Source organism: Botrytis porri (assembly GCF_014898465.1).
Source record: "Botrytis porri strain MUCL 3234 chromosome Unknown BPOR_016, whole genome shotgun sequence".
Lineage (NCBI taxonomy): Eukaryota > Fungi > Ascomycota > Leotiomycetes > Helotiales > Sclerotiniaceae > Botrytis > Botrytis porri.
In genome coordinates this window covers 804,721-828,415 of record NW_024066090.1, presented here as the reverse complement: position 1 = coordinate 828,415, position 23,695 = coordinate 804,721, and the positions used below count along the sequence as shown (strand labels likewise).

The following is a 23,695-nucleotide window of genomic DNA, read 5'->3' as shown; positions in this document are numbered from 1 at the left end:
TCAATCAACGTCCCCAAATGAATTAATCAATCCCTCAGATATTAAAATCATCATATGCAACTCGTCATTTAAACCAAATCTCGTGCTCCTTGTCCCTGAGCTTCTCACCGCTATCGTCTCTTACCTCCCTAATCCGGATCTCAAGAGCCTTTGTCTGACGTGCAAGGCTCGAAGGCTCTGGGAGAAAGAGTTCCTCTCTATTTCGATAGGGTCTTCTTGTCTGCCAATTCGCGAAACATTGAAGTTGCAAGAGCAATTGCTGACAACGAAAAGTTCCGCAAAGGGGTCAAAGAGATCATATGGGATGATGCACCACTTGCCCACGATATAGTGAGGCCTAATGAAACAATTCACATGCTAGCAAAATCTCCTCGGGCGGAAAATGACCCTCCCACCTGGTTTATACGACTTTGCAAGGACAACATTGAGAGAGTTGAAAGCCCCAGAAGAAACAGAAAAGGGCCAAAGACACGAGAGTTTCTGCCATTTTTTGAATCATGGAAGTACTACGACACGCTTCTAGAGCAACAGGAAGAAGTGCTATAATATCTGGGGCTGATGTTAATGCATTGACGTATGTCTTGGAGCGCTTTCAATCACTACGAAGAATCACTATTACACCCGCCGCTCATGCTAGTTTGGATCAACCGCTCTACGAAACGCCTATGATAAAATGTTTTCCAAAAGGTTTCAGTTATCCAATCCCACGCGGCTGGCCATCTTCTGGACCATTTGGACTTTTAAATCTTGCCTCCATGGAGTGATGAGACTGCTGAGAAACAATGGCGAGGGTTTCTGTTATCACCAACGTACTTGCAGGACGGAGTGACCACCATATCTCAGAGTTGATCATCGATGTTAGAGAACTCGCATCGGGACGGAGTTGTCGTGTCTTTGATGAGCCATGTGAGGAGTATGACAATCTCGTCCATCTAATTCGACAGCCAGGCTTCCGTCGCATAAATCTCGCTCTAATTGCTGATGGACAGTTTTGTGATGACGACTGATCAAGTTTCCGTAGCGGTCACTTGAAAAGAATGTTCGAGGCGGCGCCTAACATAGAGCATGTTAGCCTCAGAAGAAGGGCCATTTACGGTCAAATTTCTCCCGAATCCGAGCAAATCGCATTTCACTGCAGGCCATCTTCCCCGTTGATCGATGGCAGAAGCTCCAATATTTAGATCTTTCATATTTCGTCGTAGATGGGCCTGATCTACTTTCCCTTCTCGACGCGCTTCTGGCAACGATGCGATTTGTTGAACTAAGTTCTCTAGTAATCATCGGTGATCGTGGAAACTACCGCGATACTCTCCTTGATATACGCGATACTCTTAATTGGTATGACCGAGCTGCTAACGCAAGACCTCAGCTCATAATCCATGTTCACGGATCAAGATGCGATACACTCCAATGCTGTACCAATGTGTAGATGGCCAAGCGAACGGGTTCATCTACGGCGACAAAGAGAATCCATTTGGCGCCGGGTCAAACGGAAATGCACTGATACACAAGACGGGCATTGAGCGATCTCACTTCGGGTGTTGTTACTCGGGATGAGGATTTTGGAGCATGAAATAATGACTCAAGTCCATTCAACATAGCCACGCGAGGACCGAAGGGAATTTGAAATTGTCATTGTCATGTATAAATGATAAAATTACGTACAGGAAGAATACGTAGTGAGCTATTTTATATAGGTACGGTCTGATCTTAAATCTAGAGAGCAGGACATAAGGAGCTCTGGCTAAGATCCACTCACGAGCATATTGAAGTGAGGTCTGAATTCCATGATGCGAGCTGTGCTCAGATTATATCATTTGCCGATACAGTGATCAAACATGCACCGCCACTTTATATGACACAAAGCGAGCAATCGTCAATAGTGGTGGCATTGGTTGGTCCAGCGATAGTACTCTCAGGTTTGAGCCATGGAATTACGTCCGGAATCGAAGCTTAGACGACCCCTATGAAGAGCAAGATAGAAGAGATGATGCCCTTTGTCTCGATATCAATAGGTAGGAATGAAAAATGCAGTGAAAATCTAACGGAGCTCTGCCTTTTTTTCGGACGAGGGGCAGCATATAGACTAGAAAAAGCAGTCATCGTTTTTGGTCCGTCGAAAAATCCGGGAATTTATAGGCTATTATAGGCTTTATAGCCTAAAGTTTTAAGCCCTCTTTAAATTAGAGTTTAGATTTTAATTTCAGTTAAATAAAGTACTATCCCTATATTCATTTCAGTTGAATTGAAGCTATTTCTATATTCGCTTATTTAATTATTCAAATGATAGTAGTAATAACGTAGTTCATTAGCATGTAGATTATATCATTATATGAATTACTTCATTTTACATATAAAAATTCGTTCGTATATAATCATATACTTTCTTTATGAACCCATGGAATTACTTTTAAATTTTCTATATAAAATCTAATTTTTCAATTATTTTAAAAATCTTATTCTTTTTCAAAAAGTTTAATTGTCATTAAAGTTATTAAAGAAAAGAAGTTTTCATAATGTAAAGTATAACAATTTTAAACTAAAATGAATTCTTATTTAAAAAAGAAAACCTAATTTAGCTGTGAATAAATTATTTTTATTATGATTTTTTGATTCAAAGATAATAATTAATTATTAAAATATAAATATTAAGAAACCCTCGATTTTAGTAAATTTTCAAAGTGGCCTATGTAATCTTAGTGTTACGGAGGTACCCGCACTGCAATATGGATTATAAGATAAACCTAAGGCCTTGGTATTGGGACCTACGGAAACAGTGCTGTAGGGACAATCGGCTAGAGAGTATAGGTTAGATAAGCAGTAGTATCATTATCAGTCACAAGATGGACATCATATGATCAGGAAATCGACTTATTGAAATCGGCTTTATAGTAATCGATTTATCAATTCATAAGATACGAAGGTCTATATAAGGGAATGGGTTTCATTACAATATAGAGCTTTGTGCTCAAGAACAATTATTAGTTTTATTACTATAGTTATGAGAATTACAATAGTTATAATCTTATTGAATTCCTATTTGAAATCTAGTCTAAACTATCTCGAGAGATCTCTAGACACTTTCACGTAACCCTAGAGGCAGCTCCCGTAACACTTAGTAATATAACCTATATGCTAATAAACTACGTTAAGCTTAAAATGTTTATATATTAAAAATTCGAATTTCCTTTACTTAAAAGTATATGTATATATTATATATGTATTCTACTTCTTTTCATTTTTATAAATTTTATATTAAAATCGATATATAAATAGGAAAACGAAATATAAGAATCAGTTTTTTTGAGAGCAAAAACCTATTACTGCGGAATCCGCTGTAGCAAAAAAAATAAAAAAATAGATTCTGATCGGAATTAACATCTAAACTAGTCCTAAAAGCCTCCTCCAATTCCCTCTCACTTTGTAACGAATAATACATGACATTATGATTACTCATTATACATACCTTAATTCAAGATTAGCTTGAAAGAAGCGAGTATTATTATACAAGAGATAAAGAGATCCCTTAAGCATCTCTTCTCTCTTTAGCTTTCTTATTCTAATTGTTTGATCTCTATCGATATCCTCTCGTATGCGATCGTAACACACTCCTCCTCTCATAGACCGCCGCACGCGATAAATCCCTCCAAAACGCAATGTCGTGCCCAAAGCTAACATTTTCTTATCGACAATAGCCACTTTCGTAGCAAGTGCCTCCGTCTCCTCTATACTATGCGCGGCAATCAAAATCGCGCGATCAGTACTCAGCGAACGCAGATCTTCCACAACACGCGTTTGGCACTGGCATGTTGCCCCGTCGAAGGCTCGTCCAGCGGCAACAGTCGCGGATTCCCGAGGATGGCATTCGCGACCATCACTTTCCTTCTTGTACCACCTGATAGCTCGCTTGGTAATGAGACGGTGGGCGAAGCTTGCTGTGCCGAATGCGCGCATCACGCCGTCGACATTCCCCCGGATGTCCCGCAGTTCTTTGATACTAGCGTGGAAGCTTAGGGTTTGGCGGACGGTGAGCTCGTCGATTGCGTCATCTTGAGGGTAAACGCCAGTGTGGATTCGTGCTTGTTGAGGTGAAGCGAGGACATTGATACCATCTATGGTTATGGTGCTATGATTTGGATTGATGAGACCACGAATCATATTGACGGCTGTTGTTTTTCCGGCACCGTTGGCACCGACAAGTACGAATGTTTCATTCGTGGAGATGGCGAGTGAGATTTCTTGAAGTGCTAGCAGTGATTTGAAGAATTTGGTTATCTTGGAGAGAACGAGGACAGGTACGCTGCCTTTTCCCTTGAGAGCCTTGAGGGGGATATCATCACCGTGCTCTACTGTTGGTGCGAAGTTCGGAGACTTTCTTCCCTCGATACCAAAATCTAGTTGTGCTGGAGTTGCTGGCATCTTTTTCTTTGGAAGAAGCTTGGAAAACCATGCTGAGCTTCCACTTTCGATAAATGTAACCACAAAACTACAGAACATGATCTGTAGAATTAGATTAATGTAGACACCACCATAAATTTGAAATGCTATGGGATGCAGATCATACCACCCTGATTCGACGCAGGGAATGCCAAAATTATCGGATGCTATGAAGAACGTTCGGAGTAGGTTAGCTGCTGGCGAGGTGAGACCAAGTATACCTTGAATACCGAAGATCATTTCGTATGAGTTCACAGGTTCCTTGAGATTATTGATGAAGTACTTTTTTCCGTTAGATTCATTCAGTATTATGATGGGAGCACTTACTGCGATGAGATAAACCACCATTAGCATGATGTGCACGCCAACAGCAACTGCAAACGCAGCTCTTCTGAGGAATTAAGAGTAGATATAAAAAGCCCTGGGTAAGTCGCAATACAGGATAGCAGTAGTGCAAAGAGGATGAATATCGATGTATACCAGATCCGGCTATTCCCGCCCGCGAATATAATTGCCCATGTTACGATAGACGTGATGATTCCAATGTGCATATAAAAGATCAGGTAAGCTGTCCATAGTGCTGCAGACTATTTCTATGTCAGAAAAAAGCACACTATATTTAGGCCGTTGGAGAAACTTACCGAGACTGAATTTGAATACTGCAAGGCTCTGACATTCTTGATCATCTCATAAACCGGATACAAGATGCTTACACTTGTGCTATATGTAAGCCCAAGTGTTATGAACACCAAAACTAGAATTGATAATGAGTCGGGATTAAACTTGACGTGTCGGAGTTTGCGGTACGTTGTCTTGACTTCCCTTACCGACCAGTTTGTGCCGAGGAATTCGCAAGTCGATTGGTGATGATGTTCATACCTGCCATGGAGAATTCTGGAGACATCCGATGAACGAGCGTGACATCGGCCAAGTCAGCAGCAAATACACCAAATGCTGGCTCACCGTGGTGATCTTTGATAATGGAGACCATTTCTGTAATTGAAGATGCATTGCCACGAGTAGCTAGAGCCTTCCGTTCTCCAGTAATACCCTCTTCTTCAAGACTGACTGACCTAGAATAATGTTCCATGTTCTCGACATAAATTATATTTTGAACTTCGCCATAAAAAGCAGCTGGTGGTCCAGAAATGCTAGGAATTGCATAATATGGATGGTCCTCACGGCTGTAGAAATCAGGGGTATCCAAAGGGCCGAGAACATCGTACATATCAAAAGCCTCTCTCCTAAAGACGTGAACTATGCTATGCTTGCATTTCGCATGGTAACATCTATTCTAAATGTATAGGGATCAAAGCTGGTGAATTTGGCGACCGGGCTAGCTAGTGCACCGGCAATGACAATTGGGATTACGAGAGCGATGCCATAACTCATCCAACTGTGCCGTGCTAGAAGGTAGTGTTTCTTCAGAATGACTAGAATTTTGAATATAATTAGTATGAGAGTCAGGCCGACGAGTTGGCAACTTGCTTGGTGAAATAGCTTGGTTTGGTTCCCAGCTTTAAGGGTTACTCCCTCCACACTTCCTGGGTTCAGTTCTTCGAGCTCAGTCTTCTGTCTCGATATCTGATCACCAGATGCTACATCTCCGTTGCCATTACCATCGACCAGCGATGAATTGGTGAAGTTCAGAAAGACTTGCTCTAGCGTCGGGAAAGTGACTGAGTATAAACCACCTGATAGCTCTTCCAATTTGAGAATCGTCTTTGTTGCTTCAGTAGAAGTCTTCATGTTCCAAGTAGGCATTTTATTTTCTTCTTCTTCTTCTTCTTCTTCGTAGCATTCGTCATCTTCTGTCGCAATCTGGCGGATCTTGAGGTCCAGTTCGTAGTTGGCTTTTAATGGAGTGGTGGTGCCGGTACACACAAGTCCTCCTTTATAGATGATTGAAATATTATCCGCAAGAATGTCGTCCTGAGAAGAATTAGCATTGTAAGTAGAATGAGATCTGGAATTGTTCCTTACCTCATCAAGGAAATGCGTAGTTATCAATATGATACGGCGCGAGTGACAATTGGAGATAACGTTCCAGATATTGCGTCTTGAGAGAGGATCCTAAAATCTGTCAGCAGTGGTCGAGACATTGGATCAGCTGTAGCTACCAAGTCACTGGAAGCCTCATCAATGAAGCACATTGTGGAACCTCCCACAAATGCGATGGCAAGCTGCAGCTTCCTTTGCTGGCCTCTAGATAATGTCTCCACAGCTTGGTTAGATTTTTTCAAGATATCGCACTCCGTAAGTACATCAACTTCGCCTCCAACCACAGTTGCTCTAGTTTAATCTTTCTCCATAGTCTGACGTGTACGGCTACCGTCGGTCTCTCCCAGAAAACCTACAAATATTAACTCGGCACATAACTGGAAGGAGTGATATTTACATTATGCTGGGGACAGACGTCAAAAAATGTGGCATTTTGATTGATCTCCAGTCGAGAACTCTTGTCCGCAGGTAAGATGCCCGTGATACATTTCAGCGTCGTCGTTTTACCTCCCTCATTTGGCCCAAGCAGGAAATTAACTGAACCTGTCTTCAATTCAAGATTCAAACTGTTAACAGCAAGATGGCTGCTTCCAACTGTGCTCCATGGCCAGTACCATCGACGGCTTGCTTTGTAAGTCTTCGAAAGTTCGGTGCAGCGTACTGCAATATCACTAGACGAATCGATCTCATCGTAGGTTCTTTTCACACTCCATTTGTAGTGTTCGACTGCAAAGCACGCAGCGGTGTAAATCACAATTTGAGCACAGAACAACACGATATACAGGTAGCCGGTGACTTGCGGAGTGAAATTCTGATTACCAGAGGTGGTAGTGGTGGACACCGTGGGCTTCAGAAGCGAAAAGTTCGCGAGGTGCTCCTCGGCCCGCGCAATGTCGCCGATGAGAGTTGAGTAGGTGAATGGAGGAAATAAGACACTTAGTATTAAGATCGTGGTATAAGGTGGGATGTCACTGAACACGAACGCTACAGTGCCAAAGGCCAGCGCGAATGCGAGAATGGAAGTATAAAGTCCTGCTAGATGGGCTTTCCTGAAAAACGAGGATAAGAACAATGACCACTGCAATAGTATTAGCAAAGATTATACAGTTGAAGCTGGAACTGAAAATATGTGTCTTAGAAGCTGCATCAAAAGAAGTGGATCTCGAATTCCGCCGCTTAAGTCTGCATTCCTGAAGAATTTTTGATGTGATGACAGGAAAAATTGCTTACCACGGGGAGAAATGTCCCAGCTAATAGTGTGAGGAACAAAAAGAGGGCATCCGAGCAACGCATGAAGAGAAGCTGAGTCATGAGAATGGAGCAAATGAACCATCCTGGAGAATAAATCGCAACAAAAAAGCAATGGTAGAGACAATTCGAGGTGTTTTCGTACATGTTTGTGTATCCAGGAGTTCGATCATTCCCAATTTTCTTTCTGATGCCACACATAGATTGGCATGGTAGACAAGGCCAACCAAAGCGAGGAAAAATGCCGGAGCGAGGAAGTAGGAAATTACTACAAAGCAAGATGCGGAATTAAGTGCTAAGCTTGAATCCGTTGCTTGGTCCTCGAAATATCTGGACCAGGGAAGTTCCGATGGCGGAGTCGTTGTACTGAAGCTTCTAATGCTAGAATCGATAGCCCATTGTAATGGCAGGAGGCGATCGTTGCTCAAGGATGCATGCTATGCAAAGTCGGTACTCGATATGCTTGTAGCGCTGTCGGTGGCGATGATATAATCAACATTGATAGCATTGATTGAGGTAAAGATGATAGCAGCGAAGCAGTCGGATATGCCATTCAGTGATTGTAGACAATTGTAATACAAGTCGTCCACGTCGTCAATCGCAACCCACCTGTCCAAGCTGAGGCCTTGTACTGCAGTGTCTATGATCGAATTGAGTTCATTCCGGCATAGAACCAGTTTCTTGAGGGGAACCCCATCCAGGGCTTGTTTCAGACTTCTAATCTGCTGAGAAAAGTCGGCACTTCCACCTTCGTTCGTCGTGAATGCAATATTGGCGAGTTTTCCACCGGAACAGAATAATGCGGTGAAAAATATTGGCAGGATCAATGCGCGAAAGAGAGTTGCCCATGGTGATCTGAAAAACAGGAGGAAGTTTTTCTCGATCAGTGCTAAAGTCTGACGTCGATATGCTCACTCCATTGAGTAGTGGGAAGAACCGCCATTTTCTCTAGACAAACGAATATAGTATGAGGAAGAACGCCCAAGTACTAGATCATCTTATGTATAGGTACTACTCATAAATTGTTCAGGTTAATCCCCGCGTCCCCAATACAATGCACGAGCCAGTAATGAAACAGAATTGCACGAAATGCAATTTCCACAGCCATAATTCAATCCAAAGGTCAACGAATTCAATTTTGCAGTGATATGAGTAACGTGGCAGAGAACGAGCCATTGCGGGCAGGAATAAGATAATGAAAATATGACTTTCAGAATATTTCCCATATTGGGTAGGGCAGGAAGTAAGTAAGGGTTCAGTTTCATCTTGAGCACAAAACGCAGTCTCAACAGCCAAGACCCTAGGCTTGCAGAACTTTATGGAGCGCATACAAAGATCTAGAGTGACAATCTGCCAAGAAACCTTCGATAGTTGATCGGAACAACGCTTGACTTTAAGCTTGAAATACAAGCTTGACATCTGATGATCTATTTCGGTACTCATAGGGTGAGGACTACACCCGTAGGGAATCCTCCGATGTAAAACCGTAATGCTCTATAGATGACCTGGTAATAGCATCATGGACAATGCTAAGACAAGCGAAGTGTCCCCTATTCGAGCATGATCATCCTCGAAGACCATCGAGGGTTTGATCGCTTGTAACTGGTCCGTTATTGTACTGAAGTCACATTCATGACCACATTTGTGACTTCACAAATCACAAAAGGTCTAAACAACTACCTCATGGACGTTGGTATATTCAAGACCGATGGCAATATTTGTCTCCGGCGGTACCATTGCCCGCCCCTCGAAGATCACGCTATCCCATCCCCTTGGGTCGGAGATGCCGACGACGTAAGCCTTAGTGATCTACTGTAACCTCTTAAGGCAGCAAAGAACCCGGGATTTGCCAACTTCAAATCTACCTGCACTCAAGCATGGAGTGATTGATATTCATATATCTAGATCAACAGTTGCTGCATCGATAAGAGGACCGGCACGGAAGTTACTGAGGTAATCAATTCGATATACATATGGCATGAGTCAGTGGCTATATTTCATGCTTTCTTGTCGATTTTCCTGGCGATCGTCCAAGATTGGTCGGAATTCGCACACACAAGGTCATTGCTGCTGGGTATGTGTACTGCGATTTAAATGGTGCCGAACTATTTGCATTGCATGATCCCGGAAATACTAGTAAATCCATTCCCATCCGGTCAAATCTATCTCTCATGGAACCGGCCAGTACCCAAGCAAATTGGTAAAGTCTACGATCTTAGCTATGAGCGTCCTCATTGCCAAGTTCCAGAATACTCCAGATATGAGAACCTTTTTGAATATCCTTGCAACTGCCCACAATTATATCAAAATGTCAGCAGAAATAGTATAATCCACAACAGTGAGATTTCAAGAAAATACCATTACCCACCAGTAAATCCTCACGCCCAGTCAAGACCAACCAAACCGTGAAGAATTCTGCCGTGGAGGGAAGAACAACAACCGCCCTCATACAAGACTCAAGAGACGAATGATATCGCAAAACCATTCAATCCACACGCCGTCCTCGAGTTCTCGTAGGCCTTGGTGTTGACTAGCAATGTCGAATCCCTTAGAAAACCAATCACGAAATCTATTCAGATATCATGATTCTTTCAGGCACAACCTAAGATCATTATAAAGATCACAAACTCATCCACCATTGAAAGCTTTAAGATCAAGATTCCTTAAAAGCTGCAGCACCATATTGACGAAGCCATTGACCCGAGCAGAAACAAACATATCGAATGGATCCGAGTAACATCGGCTAACTAACTTAAAGGTGGTGGCCCCAGTACCAAGATACCGATTAGAAACGAAGCAGAAACACTGCAGAACTTACAAATGACTTGGTCAATCGTCTTGTGAGAGACGCCTTCTATCAAACTCCCAACATGCGCTATTTTCGCACAAGGGACCGGAACGAGCTCGACAGACATAACAAAGTATGATGAGATCAAAGTCAAGTTCCTTCACGACGATAGAACTTTTATATCGAACGCGAATATCAAGTAAATCGGATAGCTCTGAACATGAACTGAGCCGACATTCGTGCCGGGAAGCAACAAGTCAAAGTGTCGGAACGTTACATTATGGTACTTAGCCAGTGGCTGCTGTTACCTGCACCAAATGTGGTTTCTGATAATCCTGGTTTCAAATACAGAAGGTCTCAGTATATGAAAAAGAAAATTCCTTCAAACACTCTTTTCCTTCTTCAGATAATGAATTATGACTAGTCATCATCATCTAACCGTTAGAATAATATTCGGTCACAGCGAACACCTTTCTAGGGCTTAAAGTCACAGTCCGTAATAGTCCAACCGCACGGCATTATAACTCCGTAATCTATCTCCGCTTGTACATCGTATACACTGTGTGTTGGTGGCGTTGAGATTATGATAGCAGGATATTGAGTGAGCTTTCTCATTGCAACATTTGCATTGATGGATCAACAGTTGGACCATCGAAAATATTTCTCCTGCTCGATTTGTACATACTTATGTGTTGTATGTTGGGAGATCGATATCGTTGTATCAAGAAAATATCTAAAGAGTGCTCTCGAATTTTAGTTGGTTGAGACGTTGTGATTGATCGTAACATGAAGATACGAGATGAGATGAATTGAAAACTAAAGTATCATGAATGAAATAATAAGCCCCAACTTTGAACTAGACGGCATTGCGATCTTTCGAACGAAAAAAAGAGGACACCTTTGGAGAGATATGAAAGATTCCCACTTAGCCCACTTGCAAAGTCAATCAGGGCAAAAGTGAAGAAACGAGACAGAAAATTAAAGAAGACTGAACACTAATTCAAGCCATGTTAATACTCAATGAAAACGAACCAGTCTCCATTTCATACCTTGATGATACAGCACACCGATATCAAATAGAACCAACCTACCAACCCAACAGTCTACTTAGACAAGTAAGTAATGGAATGACGCTCCGCTGGCCCTCCGGGGGCCACTGCCGTGGGGGCAGACCATGTGTAATGTGACCAAGAAGAAGAAGTAAAGTGATGAAAGGAGAATAAAAGATAAGAAAGTATACCATCGTTTCCATCCAATCTTCAACTTTTTAATGCTTCCAAGTTTCTCATTAAACACAATATAAACACAGAAGAAGTTCTCCTTCCCTCCATTACCCAAGAGAGACAGACCATATGCAATCCGATTGAAAAGAGACCTATTCCCATCATCATCTAAATCCACAAACCTACATTTGTACCGGAATCTTTCTCACCCATCCCACCACCCATTCGAGCCATTCCACTCACACCCCCTTCTCACGTGATCCCTCACCTTCTCATCCCCATTCATCCACCCACCATCCCTTCGCACCTAAAAATAACCGCCGGCCATCCATCACAACCCAGCATTCCATTCCAATCCAATCGATTCCAATCCCAAGCACTTACACCTAAAGTTATCCCTCACCACCCACAGGATTCCGAATCTCGAATCGGATTTGAAACCTCGCTCTTTTATTCGACCCTTAGGTAGAAATCCGAAGAAGAGCAAAAGACCTCTTCTTCGATTGCTTGATTTTTGGATGATATGTACAGCGTAGGTTATTGAATGAGCGGATAGACAGTCATCTGAAAGAAAGTTCTCATTCGCTGTTGATCAATTCATCGATCAATTCATCGGATTGTAACCTACCTATATCAGATCAAATTAAAGGAAATCAGATGTACCACAACATACTCTACAATACCATACCTATACTGTAAAACTTTTACACAGTAATTAATAGCAATGACATGATATATAAAGAAAGTTTTGACACAAGATCCGTACGCACATTGAGGCATTTGAGGAAAGGTCAGAGAGAGGGTTAGAGAGTTTGAGGATTGTTTGATCGACGACGGTTGTAATTTGGAGAGGGGGCGCTGGGGAGTTGGGGAATATGGTGTCTCGAGAGAGTGTACTAAGGAGGGTAATTTGTCATGTGATAGTGTGTATGATATGTGATTGGTATATTGCGTGGTGCGTGGGATGAGATGAGTAAGTATATGTGATGATTAATTTTACAAGATCGAAAAGAATTAACGTGGTTTATCATCGAGTGGCCCATATCATCAAGTAGCCTATTTTCACCTCAATTTACACTTTCAAACCCATATTATTCAATAATAATTAAATCAATTGATTAAAATTATTAAGAATCTAATAATCTAGGATCTATTATATTATTTTGACAGGTTCTTATATTATACTCTGTCTTTCTATATTTACTATAATATTAATTAGAAAATACTTCCCTATTAGAATTCCCTCCTTTTTAATACTTATTATATTAAATCTAAATATCAATCTTTTACTAAAATAATATATTAAGAGCCTTTTGTCCAATAAGCACTCCTCCTTAATATAATTAAGTTTTTTTATACATATTAATACTTACTTAATATCTCATTTATTATCCGAAATATATAATTCTTTATATTTAAAAGTATATTCTTATAAGCTAATCTCTCTGTACCTTTAATTAGAGCTAATATAGTTTTGAATATAAATATAAGAAAACTTAATTAATAACAAGTTATTCGAGATTTAACTAATATTGATTAAAAAAGAGCTTTTATTGAATTACAAGGGGTTTGAGAGATTCATTAATCTAGGTTGAAAGAGAGAGGGGTAAATATATGAATTTGAATATCTAATTTCAAAAATATAACTTCAAAATTAAATAGAATTAAACCTATTCCTTAGAATTTTGATTTCATATTCTAAAAAGTAATTGATTCCTTATATACAGCTTTAAAAGCTATAAAGAATTCAATCTTTAAAATATAATTAATATATACCTTAATAAATCTATCAATTTGATCATTATATGAACGTTTTAGATTATTAAAATAATTAATATCAAATGGTTGAATTAAATGATTTGAATATAATAATAAATATAAATATATAATATCATTCTCTTTATAGTATATTTGAAAAGCTATTGATTTATGACTTTTATGCCCATTTAGTATTAATATTCGATATTTACTCTTTTTTCAATTCTTAATATACTTATTGAAGTATTTCAATTATTCTAAATTCGTTTTATTATTTGTTCATCTATTAAATATAGATTTAATAATTCATTTCATAGAAAGATTTGTTTTAATATATCAATTGAAGAGATAAACTTATCCTTAAACTACTAAAAATAAAGGAATAGTTTCATTCTTTTCATTTCTATATATTATTGTTATAGCCCATTCTTGATTACCTAATTGTACTATCTTACTTCTGCCATTTCGTTTAATACTAATTATTATTATTGCTATACATATAATCCTTATTATAAAGTCTGTTTTATCGAAATTATAGAAATATCCATTCAAAATATTATATTTCGCTCATATATTTACAATTAATCAAAATCATTCTTTAAGAAGCTTAGAATTTTTATAAAGAGTTCTTTAAAAGTTATAAACATAATTAAAATGTATCTTTAATTTGATTTGATGCTTTACAAATCAATGTACTTAAAGCTTCCTAATACATTTCGTACCCCTTGATTCGAGAATATTATTCGCTATATTTTCTATATTCTTTAATTTAGATGAAAATCCTCTTAAATTTATATTAAGTATATATTAAACAATCATCTTTTCTTTTAATTTTATAATCTTATAACGATTCGCTTGAGTTTCTATATAAAGAAGTAAACCTTTTATTTTATATTGAAGAATTGTATAAGGAATATTATAGAGTATAACAACCTTTCGAATACTTAATTTTTTATCTTTATAAATAGCTTTAATAATAAAGAGTGTACAAGCTTTTTGATTATTCGAATTCATTATAGATTGTTAATAAAATATATGTTAAAAGAGATAGGTGTGAATTGAGATGAAAGTGGGCTACTTGATGATATAGGCCACTCGATGATAAACCACGTTATAGAGGAAATTTGTGAGAGTTGGTGAGAATTCGTGAAGATCATGAAATAATGTAAGCACCTGGAGTCCGGATGAGACGGACTGTGAGAATTGGGTCGAATATCAATTAAGGTAGGGTAGAGTAAGTTAGTCACTGTGCATTGGATTGGAGTGGACTGGATTGAATGACTTGCGGTGTTTTTAGTCTAGAATGTGTTGGGAGTGAGATTTTATATAGTGATGCATATATGTAAATATCTCGTATAATTTTTTACATATATAACTATAACTATAATTATAACTATATATAGAGAGAATCTGAGGGTTTCGAATGGATGAATGAATGGAGGGATAATTATAATTTGATCGTAGTTATGGTTTGTATGAAATGATAAGGAGGCTGTGCTGCGAGCGAACATTACGAGTCTTGTTTTGTGTTTTTTTGATTTCTTTGTGTTTGTGCTTGTGCTTGTGGATTTGATGTGTAGACAGGTATGTACTTGATATGCATAGCATTCTTAGGTATCTTAGTAGGTATGTTGGCAGATGGGATTGAGAGAGAGATATTGAGGAACTGCCGATGGTTGTGGATTGAGAGATGGATTTCGAGCGAGGTGATTGTATATTTGAAGAGCTATTTCTTTGGAAATGTCTAGAATTATCGATAGGGGTCAAGTGAAGAATCTTGATATATTCTTTGTGTGGTATAGAATCAACAAAATGAATTTATAGAACACGGTATGAAATCATTTCTGGAATACCCACCTACCTATAATATCTAAAAACTAACCTACCTAAGTATGCATCTCGCTGATATAATTTTAGACCAACGGCCAGGCATTCGTTGGTTGGTCTAGAAACCGGAACGGAAGTGAACTGTACTGTACTGTACTGTACACGGATGTCATGATGCATGAGGCGTTGCATACGGATGGAGATGCATGTATGTATGGTGATGTGATCATTTAGGTTTTGATGGCTTGTGGCAAGTGATGTTTTGATATTTGGATGCTGATGATCCATTCGAGAGGGGGAGTGTGAAAAGTTGGCATGAGATGGCATGAGATGGAGATCAGACGAAGATAAATACGATATTGAAGGAAGAGACTTGATGATTTTTCTTGGCTTGGATTGTATTTGATGTTTAGGTAGGTAGGTATGTGTATGTCGGTATGGAAATCTAGAAACAATGCCAAGATGAACTGAGGGGTGTTTTACTCGTAGGGAGATTTCATTAATGAGATTTGATAGGATTTGAAGAATACGAGAAGAATACCTAAGTAATCAGTAAACGGAGGGGTAAGTGCTAATAAGTGAGTATGAGATGATTTTATTGGATGAAATGAAATGGGATAATAGAGAGGGTCTATGGATGGGTTCATTTGATTCATTCGAGGTGATTTTGATTTCAGCTAGTTTCGTCGTAGGGACATATATTACCAAGACACATGAGTCTGAAAGAAAAACGATCGATACACATCTGAAATCAATATCGCTCTTCCGCCGTTTGCAGTCTGGAGGATTGGGGTTACATATCACATATCTGACGGATGAGGAGTTAGAGAATTGAATCTTGGGTAGTTGTAGATTATCCATTTATTCTACGATCCTCCAAAGCAAAATGAAAACTCTAACAGTAATTTCAATTCCAGTTTCAATTTCTCCCCATTCACTGTTCAGATCTCTTGATATCGATACTCCATCTGTTACAAAAGTCGGACTCAAATTACGGAGCATAAATCCAGTTTTCCTTCTCCAATCTTTTCTTCGAGATCTCCATGCGCCCAGAGTTTCGTTGAATCTTGCATATTTTTGCCCCTGTTTTGGGGGTGATTTTATACATTACTAGGTACTTTGTAGGTCCTCTTCTAGAGCCCGTTGATGTTAACCCCTGGAATCTTTTTTCTTCTGTTGGATTGCCAGAACAGATCCCCATATTCCGTGAGGAAGATTGGGTCTAGACAAGGGGAGATGGCGAGTGAGTTATATTACACAAGGGAGAAGAGAGGGAGAGGGAGAGGGATGGGAAGAAGAGGAAATGGATGTGAGAAGGTAGTAAGTAATAAGTCATTGGACGGCAGATGGAAAATAGGAAGACGGGAAAAGAGATTCCTTATTATAGTTATACTCTTTGGATATTGAGAAGGGAGTCATGTTAAATTCGATGTAACTTATACTTTTTGGATATTACTACAAAGTAACTACCCATCCTGTAGATGTAATCCATTCAATATATCTGCAGCATCCTTCATAATTACTAACTCAAATCAACCCGGCATACGAATTCCGAAGTCCAAACACTCTTACAGACACGCAATATACGACAACAGCATACGATACCTCTCATCTCATCTCAATCTTATAATATCAACTCAGCCACCTCTGATTAATCACGCTCCCGAGGTCATTACTTTAATTTGGAAAAGAAGGAAAGAAGGAAAGAAGGAGGGAGAAATTATACGGAATTCTCGGACATTCTTAGGTACTCTTGAGTAGAAGAGAATGAATGAATAGTTTTCTCTTGGGTTTAACTGATTGTGAGGTGGAAGGTTAGGAAAGTTATTAGATCAAATGGGAAACTGGAATGAATGATAGAGTGAACGGGAACGATTAATCACACGAACAATCATTAATTGATTCTATTCTTACTATTCACAATACCGATACTCATAGTCATACTAATCAACTCATCCTCATTCTCACTCACTCACTCACTCATTCATTCATTCACATCAACTCGTTCCCGTACAAACATACCTATTTTGCTGCTCTGTTGACTATTTTCAATACGAGGTTTCTCTACATTACCCTACATTACTTTTACATTACTTCCTAGTACGCATTTTCCAAGCTCAAAGGCCTACTAACCAAATTCATTGATTGGGAATCTGACCCTTCATTCCTCCCTTTAATAACAATTCTTACTCGGCACCACCTGGGCGTCTCTTACATATTACATATTACCACTAAAAAAAACGAGAGAAGAGAGAGAAGACAGAAGAGAGAAGAGAGAAGAGAGGAAAGAGAGAAAGAAAAAGAAAGAAAAAAATACAAGTTCGACCATTCACTTAATTCATACCTAAAACCTTACTAAACCTTGAAACTTTATTATCTTTCACCTCACTCATTCACTACCTTATTACTATTATTATTTACTACTACTACCACCTTAACTCTCACTACTGCGAGAAAAAAACTACGCCTCCACCATCTCCATCCTCCTCCGCCTCTCCTCCATTTCATTTTCCTCTTTTTTTAACCTTTTCATCAACCACCTACCCACCACCACCGCTACCACCACCACTACTACCACCACCCACTCCTCAAATTTCCCTCCTAAATTTCCCCCAAATCGACGACCACCAACAACAGACCAGGTCATCAAACCTAGTCGTCGACCTCCTTTCGTTATTTCTCTCTTCTTCCGACAAACAACTCGTCGTCATTTCTATCTCTTTTCGCAGAGATACATTTTCCCTCGTTTATCAACAAAAAATCCCTCGTGAGCTGGATCTACGAAATTACTTACGGTCGCTAATCATTCCAAGTCTGTCAATGATTCAATAATAGAATCTTTGTCGGCCTTTTTGGAGTATTGAAGAAAGAAAAACAGTGACGAAACCATTCCTCATTCACCTATTACGATATTTACCAACCCGATCAATCAATTGAATTATCCCATCGAAAGACGGTCATATACAAAGGGGTTGCGATTAAGGATATATTGAAGGAAGGAAAAGCAATTCATTACTCAGTACAAAGCTTCCTCTTCGCACAATTAAAAGGCTTCGGGTGTTACGGAATCCATTCTTCTTACCTTAAAGCCTTCACAGGCTCCTTTTAATCTTGCAATCTTTCAATATGCGACCGACATTCTCATCGTCACCATGGGTCTTATTGACTTCATTTCTTACTCTCTTATCTTGCGCATCAGCATCCACTCGATTAATTGAATCCAAGTCCCTGAACGCGTGTCAGGACAACTCGAGTTTCACGGCAACATTATTCGATGTCGTCTTCACACCTGGAAATCTAACCTTCACATTCGATGTAGTGGGTGTCTCTTCGATTCAAGGAAATGTTACTTTCGATGTTGAAGTCACGGCGTACGGATATCCCATTTTAAATCGGGTCATCGATCCATGTACCTCTGGATTCTCTGGTCTCTGCCCAATGAGTACTGGTCAAATCGATATTCAATCTAACATTGTTGTTCCTCAATCTACCGTTGATAGTATTCCATCAATCGCATACGGAGTACCGGATTTGGATGCTAATGTTAAAGTGATTATCAATGGTACAGCGAACCCAGACGTTAGCTTGGCATGTGTCGAAGCCCAATTATCCAACGGACAAACTGTCGATCAAAAGGGTGTAGGATGGGCAACTGCTGTTATCGCTGGGTTGGCTTTGGTAGCTTCTGCTGTAACATCTGGATTGGGTCATTCAAACACTGCTGCTCATGTAGCATCCAACGCCTTGTCACTCTTTGGCTATTTCCAAGCCCAAGCCATGATCGGACTCACTGCTGTTCCTCTTCCACCTATTGTTCAATCGTGGACTCAAAACTTTGATTGGAGCATGGGTATAATTGAGGTTGATTTCATGCAAAGCATTGCAACTTGGTATCAAAAGTCTACTGGTGGAACTCCAGCCACACTCTTGAACACTTTAACCACTACCTCCGTTCAAGTCGAGAAACGTTCTATCGGAAAGAGATCAGTCGAACATACCATTAAACTTCTCACTCGAGCACACGAAGTCTTGACGAAACGAGCCGATACCACGACAACAACTGGTTCATACCTTGTCAAAGGTGTTAAGAGAGTAGCATTCCGCGCCGGTATCGAATCGACCAATTTATTCTTGACTGGTCTTGCTTTCTTCTGTATCTTTATCGTTTTCACCATTTTATTTGTTGCATTGTTCAAGGGATTCTGTGAACTTGCGGTTAGAATGAAGTGGATGAAATCTGACAAATTCCTGGATTTCCGTAATGGATGGTTCACTGTTCTCAAGGGTATCATGTTCCGCATGGTTCTTATTGGATACCCTCAGATGACCATTTTATGTCTTTGGGAGTTCACCCAAAATGATTCGCCCGCAGAAATTGTTTTGGCCATTTTCTTCTTCTTTGGTATGACAGGTACTCTCGCTTGGGCAGCTATGAAAGTTGTTCGAATCGCCAAACGATCGGTTTTGATGCACAAGAACCCAGCTTACATTCTCTACTCTGATCCTTCGGCTCTCAACAAGTGGGGTTTCCTTTACGTCCAATTTAGAGCAACGGCTTATTATTTCATCCTTCCAACGTTGATCTACATTTTGATCAAGGGAATGTTCATTGCATTCGGACAAAACGCATCTACAGTTCAAGCTATTGCTCTTCTTTTGATTGAAGCAGCGGCTTTGATTGGAGCTAGTGTCATTCGACCATGGATGGACAGAAGTACCAATTCTTTCAATATCGCCATTTGTGCCATCAACTTCTTAAATACTATTTTCCTTTTGGTTTTCACGGATATTTTCAATCAACCTGGTATCGTCACTGGTGTTATGGGGGTTATCTTCTTCATCATCAACGCCGTCTTTTCCTTGGTTCTTCTCATTCTTGTTTTACTTGCTACGATCTATGCTTTTATCCGCAAGAACCCAGACAGTCGTTACTTGCCAATGACTGATGATCGTGCATCATTCATCAAGTCAAACACTGGCTTGACTACCGAGTTGGATGCTTTGGGAGCTACCGCTAGAGGCGATAAAGCTGGATACAAACACAACCTCGATTTAGATGATGACAACGATTCATGGTCCTCGGATTCTATGAGAAACCCCGCAAACACGCCACTTCCACCTTCTACAGCCGGTACAGGAGCATATAGAGATACGAACCCATCAGTTAGAGAAGCACCTAATTCACCTATCGATCCTTCGGTTCCTCTTTTCCCAGCAACCAACTCTCGTGGTCCACCACCAAATTATCAAGATGGACGACCAAACAGCAATGCTCCTTTGATGTATGGAAGTGATAGATCAAACAACGCATCGCCAGCTCCATATAGAGATAATCAATCGACATCTAATCTGTCGACAGGATATAGATCACAAAACAGTGGTAGTCCTGCACCAGGGGGGTTCAGACAACAGAATCAGAACCAGAGCAATGCTAGGTAAGAGCTTATATCAAATTCCAGATATAGACACAAGCTAATAATACAATAGTCCTTGGCAACGTGGAGCAGGTTATGATCATTAATGAAGGGGCTTCATAAAAAGGCGTTGAGAATTGAAATATATTGGTTGATAGATGGTAGTCGGGAACGTGTTTACACGTAAAACAAACACCATCAAAGAGGAAATCTTTGGGGTTGGAAGGTGTTATTTTGTAATTCTCTTGTTCGATTCGTTTTTTTTTGCATTAGGATCATAAAGTCTTAAGTGACACAGTACTCTTTTCAAGAGTGGATTTTCTTTATCTTTGCCTTGCTTTTTGGTTCAGTCTTGCAATTGGGCTTTTTCTTGTGTTGGGAATGGGACTCGGAGGGAGGTTATTGAATTGGTCTGTTTCATTTGTGCTTGTTGGATCGTGAGGAAGAGATGGTATGGAGGATGAATGGTGGATATGGGAGAGATGGTGATAGAGGTGTGAATTGCAGTGGTGGATATATGTGAAGGATAGAAGGGTTGGATGAGGGGGTTAAATGAAGGAATAGAGTGGAGTCTGGGGGGGAGGTGGATGAATGAATAGGTGATGAGAGGATTCGAGATAGGAAGGAGAATTAACAAACCTGTATAAAAGAATCAAATACTCAATACACACAATTACAACCAACAGTCAATTGCAAGGAGTTTGATGACCAGAATGAGGATAACCCTAAGAATCTGAATACCTGGGCGAGTAAATATGAATGATCTTCTGTTCTTAATTTTGTGAAAGGGAGAGGGGTTATGAATGTATTAATAGATCTTTGAGAAGAAGAGACAAGAGAGATATGAGAATGGGAAAACATGATGTATTGATCTCGTAGTGTATGAATTAGAGAACATGAAGATCTGGGACATGTCTCGAGCTTGTCTAGAAGGTCGAATCCTGGACTCACGTGACTCAATTGCTGAATCTCACACTCACTGTGGATTAATCTTCGACCAATGGATAAGCCCCAATGCAGATTCTTATCTCAACTTCTTAGCGTATAAAAATAATTTTCAATCGCTCTCGTCAAGTTTGACTTCGCATCCATCCATATCAATCTCACTGCACGAAATCACAATCGACATTCAAAATGGGTTCCACGACCGATTACCAAAGTGATGTAGAGGTGGAGGTGGACGAGAATAAGCACTTGACTTTACCAAATGTCGGAGATGCGTCGTCGGTCGAAAAGTTCTCAGAACTTAACCTTTCTGATAAAACCATGAAAGCCCTCGTCGAAGACATGAAATTTGAGACGATGACCGAAATTCAACGAAGGGGTATCCCACCACTATTGGCAGGAAGAGATGTCCTCGGTGCTGCAAAAACGGGTTCCGGAAAAACCTTGTCCTTCTTAATTCCTGCGGTTGAGATGTTACATTCTTTGCGATTCAAACCGAGAAATGGTACCGGTGTTATTGTCGTTTCACCTACGAGAGAATTGGCATTGCAAATTTTTGGAGTCGCAAGGGAAATCATGGCTCATCATTCGCAAACTTATGGTATTGTTATGGGTGGCGCAAATCGAAGAGCAGAGGCGGAGAAATTGGCAAAGGGAGTCAATCTTTTGATTGCTACACCAGGACGACTTCTCGATCATTTACAAAATACACAAGGATTTGTTTTCAAGAACTTGAAGGCATTGGTTATCGACGAGGCGGATCGAATTCTGGAAGCTGGTTTCGAAGATGAGATGAAGCAAATTGTTAAGGTTTTACCAAAGGATGATCGGCAAACCATGCTCTTTTCTGCAACGCAAACTACCAAAGTCGAAGATCTCGCAAGAATTTCCCTTCGTCCAGGACCTCTTTACATCAATGTCGATAACAAGAAGGAACACAGTACAGTTGAAGGTCTCGAACAAGGTTACGTCGTATGCGATTCGGATAAACGATTTCTCTTACTCTTTTCTTTCCTCAAGCGTAACCTTAAGAAGAAGATTATAGTCTTTTTCTCCAGTTGCGCTTGTGTTAAATATCACGCCGAACTTCTCAATTATATCGATTTACCAGTTCTCGACTTGCATGGCAAACAGAAGCAACAAAAACGTACAAATACCTTTTTTGAATTCTGTAATGCTAAACAGGGTACACTTATCTGCACAGATGTTGCAGCTAGAGGTCTTGATGTAAGTATTTTACTCGATTTATCCCAATTGACAAAGCTAATGTATCTTCGATAGATCCCCGATGTAGACTGGGTCATTCAATTCGATCCTCCCGATGACCCGACAGATTATATTCACCGTGTCGGTCGAACTGCTAGAGGTAGCCACGGAAAGGGTCGCTCCCTTCTCTTCCTTCAACCATCCGAAGTCGGTTTCCTTACCCATCTCAAGACTGCTCGTATTCCCGTAGTCGAATTCGAATTCCCAGCATCAAAAATCGTCAATATCCAAAGTCAACTCTCGAAATTAATCGCACAAAACTACTACTTAAATAAGAGCGCCAAGGAAGGTTACAAGAGTTATCTTCAAGCCTACGCAAGTCACTCCCTCCGCAGTGTCTTTGATGTAGGAAAGTTGGATTTGATCAAGGTCGCTAAGAGTTTTGGATTCGATGCCCCTCCAAGAGTCGACATAAATATCTCCGCTGGAATGAAGGATACCGCACAGAAGAAGAGACCTTATGGAAGTCAACCTAAACAAGGAGGTACATATAAGAAGAGGAAGTTTTAGGTGATGCGGTATGGAGAAGCTGGTTGCATTGTTTTATTGTAGGCAAGGTGTTACTTGGGAGGGAAAGTTATGTGGGCTTTGTTTGTTTGTTTGGGCTTTAAGGGGGTTTATATCGAATAATTCTTGATACATTTTTTTGCTCTTGTGAATTGGATCTTTGATGTGTGATCTGGATCGTGAGGATTGCGAATTGTGAAGACTGAATTGAGGGGAGAGAGGTTTGATTGATTGATTGATTGATGGTGAGGTGCATGTATGTGAATATGATGTATGTAACT

The 23,695-nt window shown here is 40.0% G+C and overlaps 5 protein-coding genes across 5 annotated transcripts; 2 read left to right on the top strand and 3 right to left on the bottom strand.

Annotated features, from left to right (window-relative positions):
• Positions 1–3,456: 3,456 nt before the first annotated feature.
• Positions 3,457–5,665, bottom strand: EAF01_010456 (uncharacterized protein; the record flags this gene model as incomplete). Its single annotated transcript, XM_038918713.1, has 5 exons — positions 3,457–4,719; positions 4,765–4,828; positions 4,969–5,024; positions 5,079–5,157; positions 5,265–5,665. The coding sequence occupies 5 exons, from the start codon at positions 5,663–5,665 to the stop codon at positions 3,457–3,459; spliced, it is 1,863 nt and encodes a 620-aa protein (XP_038765938.1).
• Positions 5,666–5,694: 29 nt separating this feature from the next.
• On the bottom strand, positions 5,695–7,833 carry EAF01_010455 (uncharacterized protein; the record flags this gene model as incomplete). Its single annotated transcript, XM_038918712.1, has 6 exons — positions 5,695–6,369; positions 6,421–6,510; positions 6,558–6,642; positions 6,702–6,790; positions 6,836–7,516; positions 7,669–7,833. The coding sequence occupies 6 exons, from the start codon at positions 7,831–7,833 to the stop codon at positions 5,695–5,697; spliced, it is 1,785 nt and encodes a 594-aa protein (XP_038765937.1).
• Positions 7,834–8,123: 290 nt separating this feature from the next.
• Positions 8,124–8,606, bottom strand: EAF01_010454 (uncharacterized protein; the record flags this gene model as incomplete). Its single annotated transcript, XM_038918711.1, has 2 exons — positions 8,124–8,541; positions 8,602–8,606. The coding sequence occupies 2 exons, from the start codon at positions 8,604–8,606 to the stop codon at positions 8,124–8,126; spliced, it is 423 nt and encodes a 140-aa protein (XP_038765936.1).
• Positions 8,607–18,408: 9,802 nt separating this feature from the next.
• On the top strand, positions 18,409–20,803 carry EAF01_010453 (uncharacterized protein; the record flags this gene model as incomplete). Its single annotated transcript, XM_038918710.1, has 2 exons — positions 18,409–20,717; positions 20,770–20,803. 2 exons carry the CDS (start codon positions 18,409–18,411, stop codon positions 20,801–20,803), a joined length of 2,343 nt encoding a protein of 780 aa, XP_038765935.1.
• A 1,027-nt stretch (positions 20,804–21,830) lies between these two features.
• Positions 21,831–23,417, top strand: EAF01_010452 (uncharacterized protein; the record flags this gene model as incomplete). Its single annotated transcript, XM_038918709.1, has 2 exons — positions 21,831–22,868; positions 22,923–23,417. The coding sequence occupies 2 exons, from the start codon at positions 21,831–21,833 to the stop codon at positions 23,415–23,417; spliced, it is 1,533 nt and encodes a 510-aa protein (XP_038765934.1).
• Between the last annotated feature and the right edge of the window lie 278 nt (positions 23,418–23,695).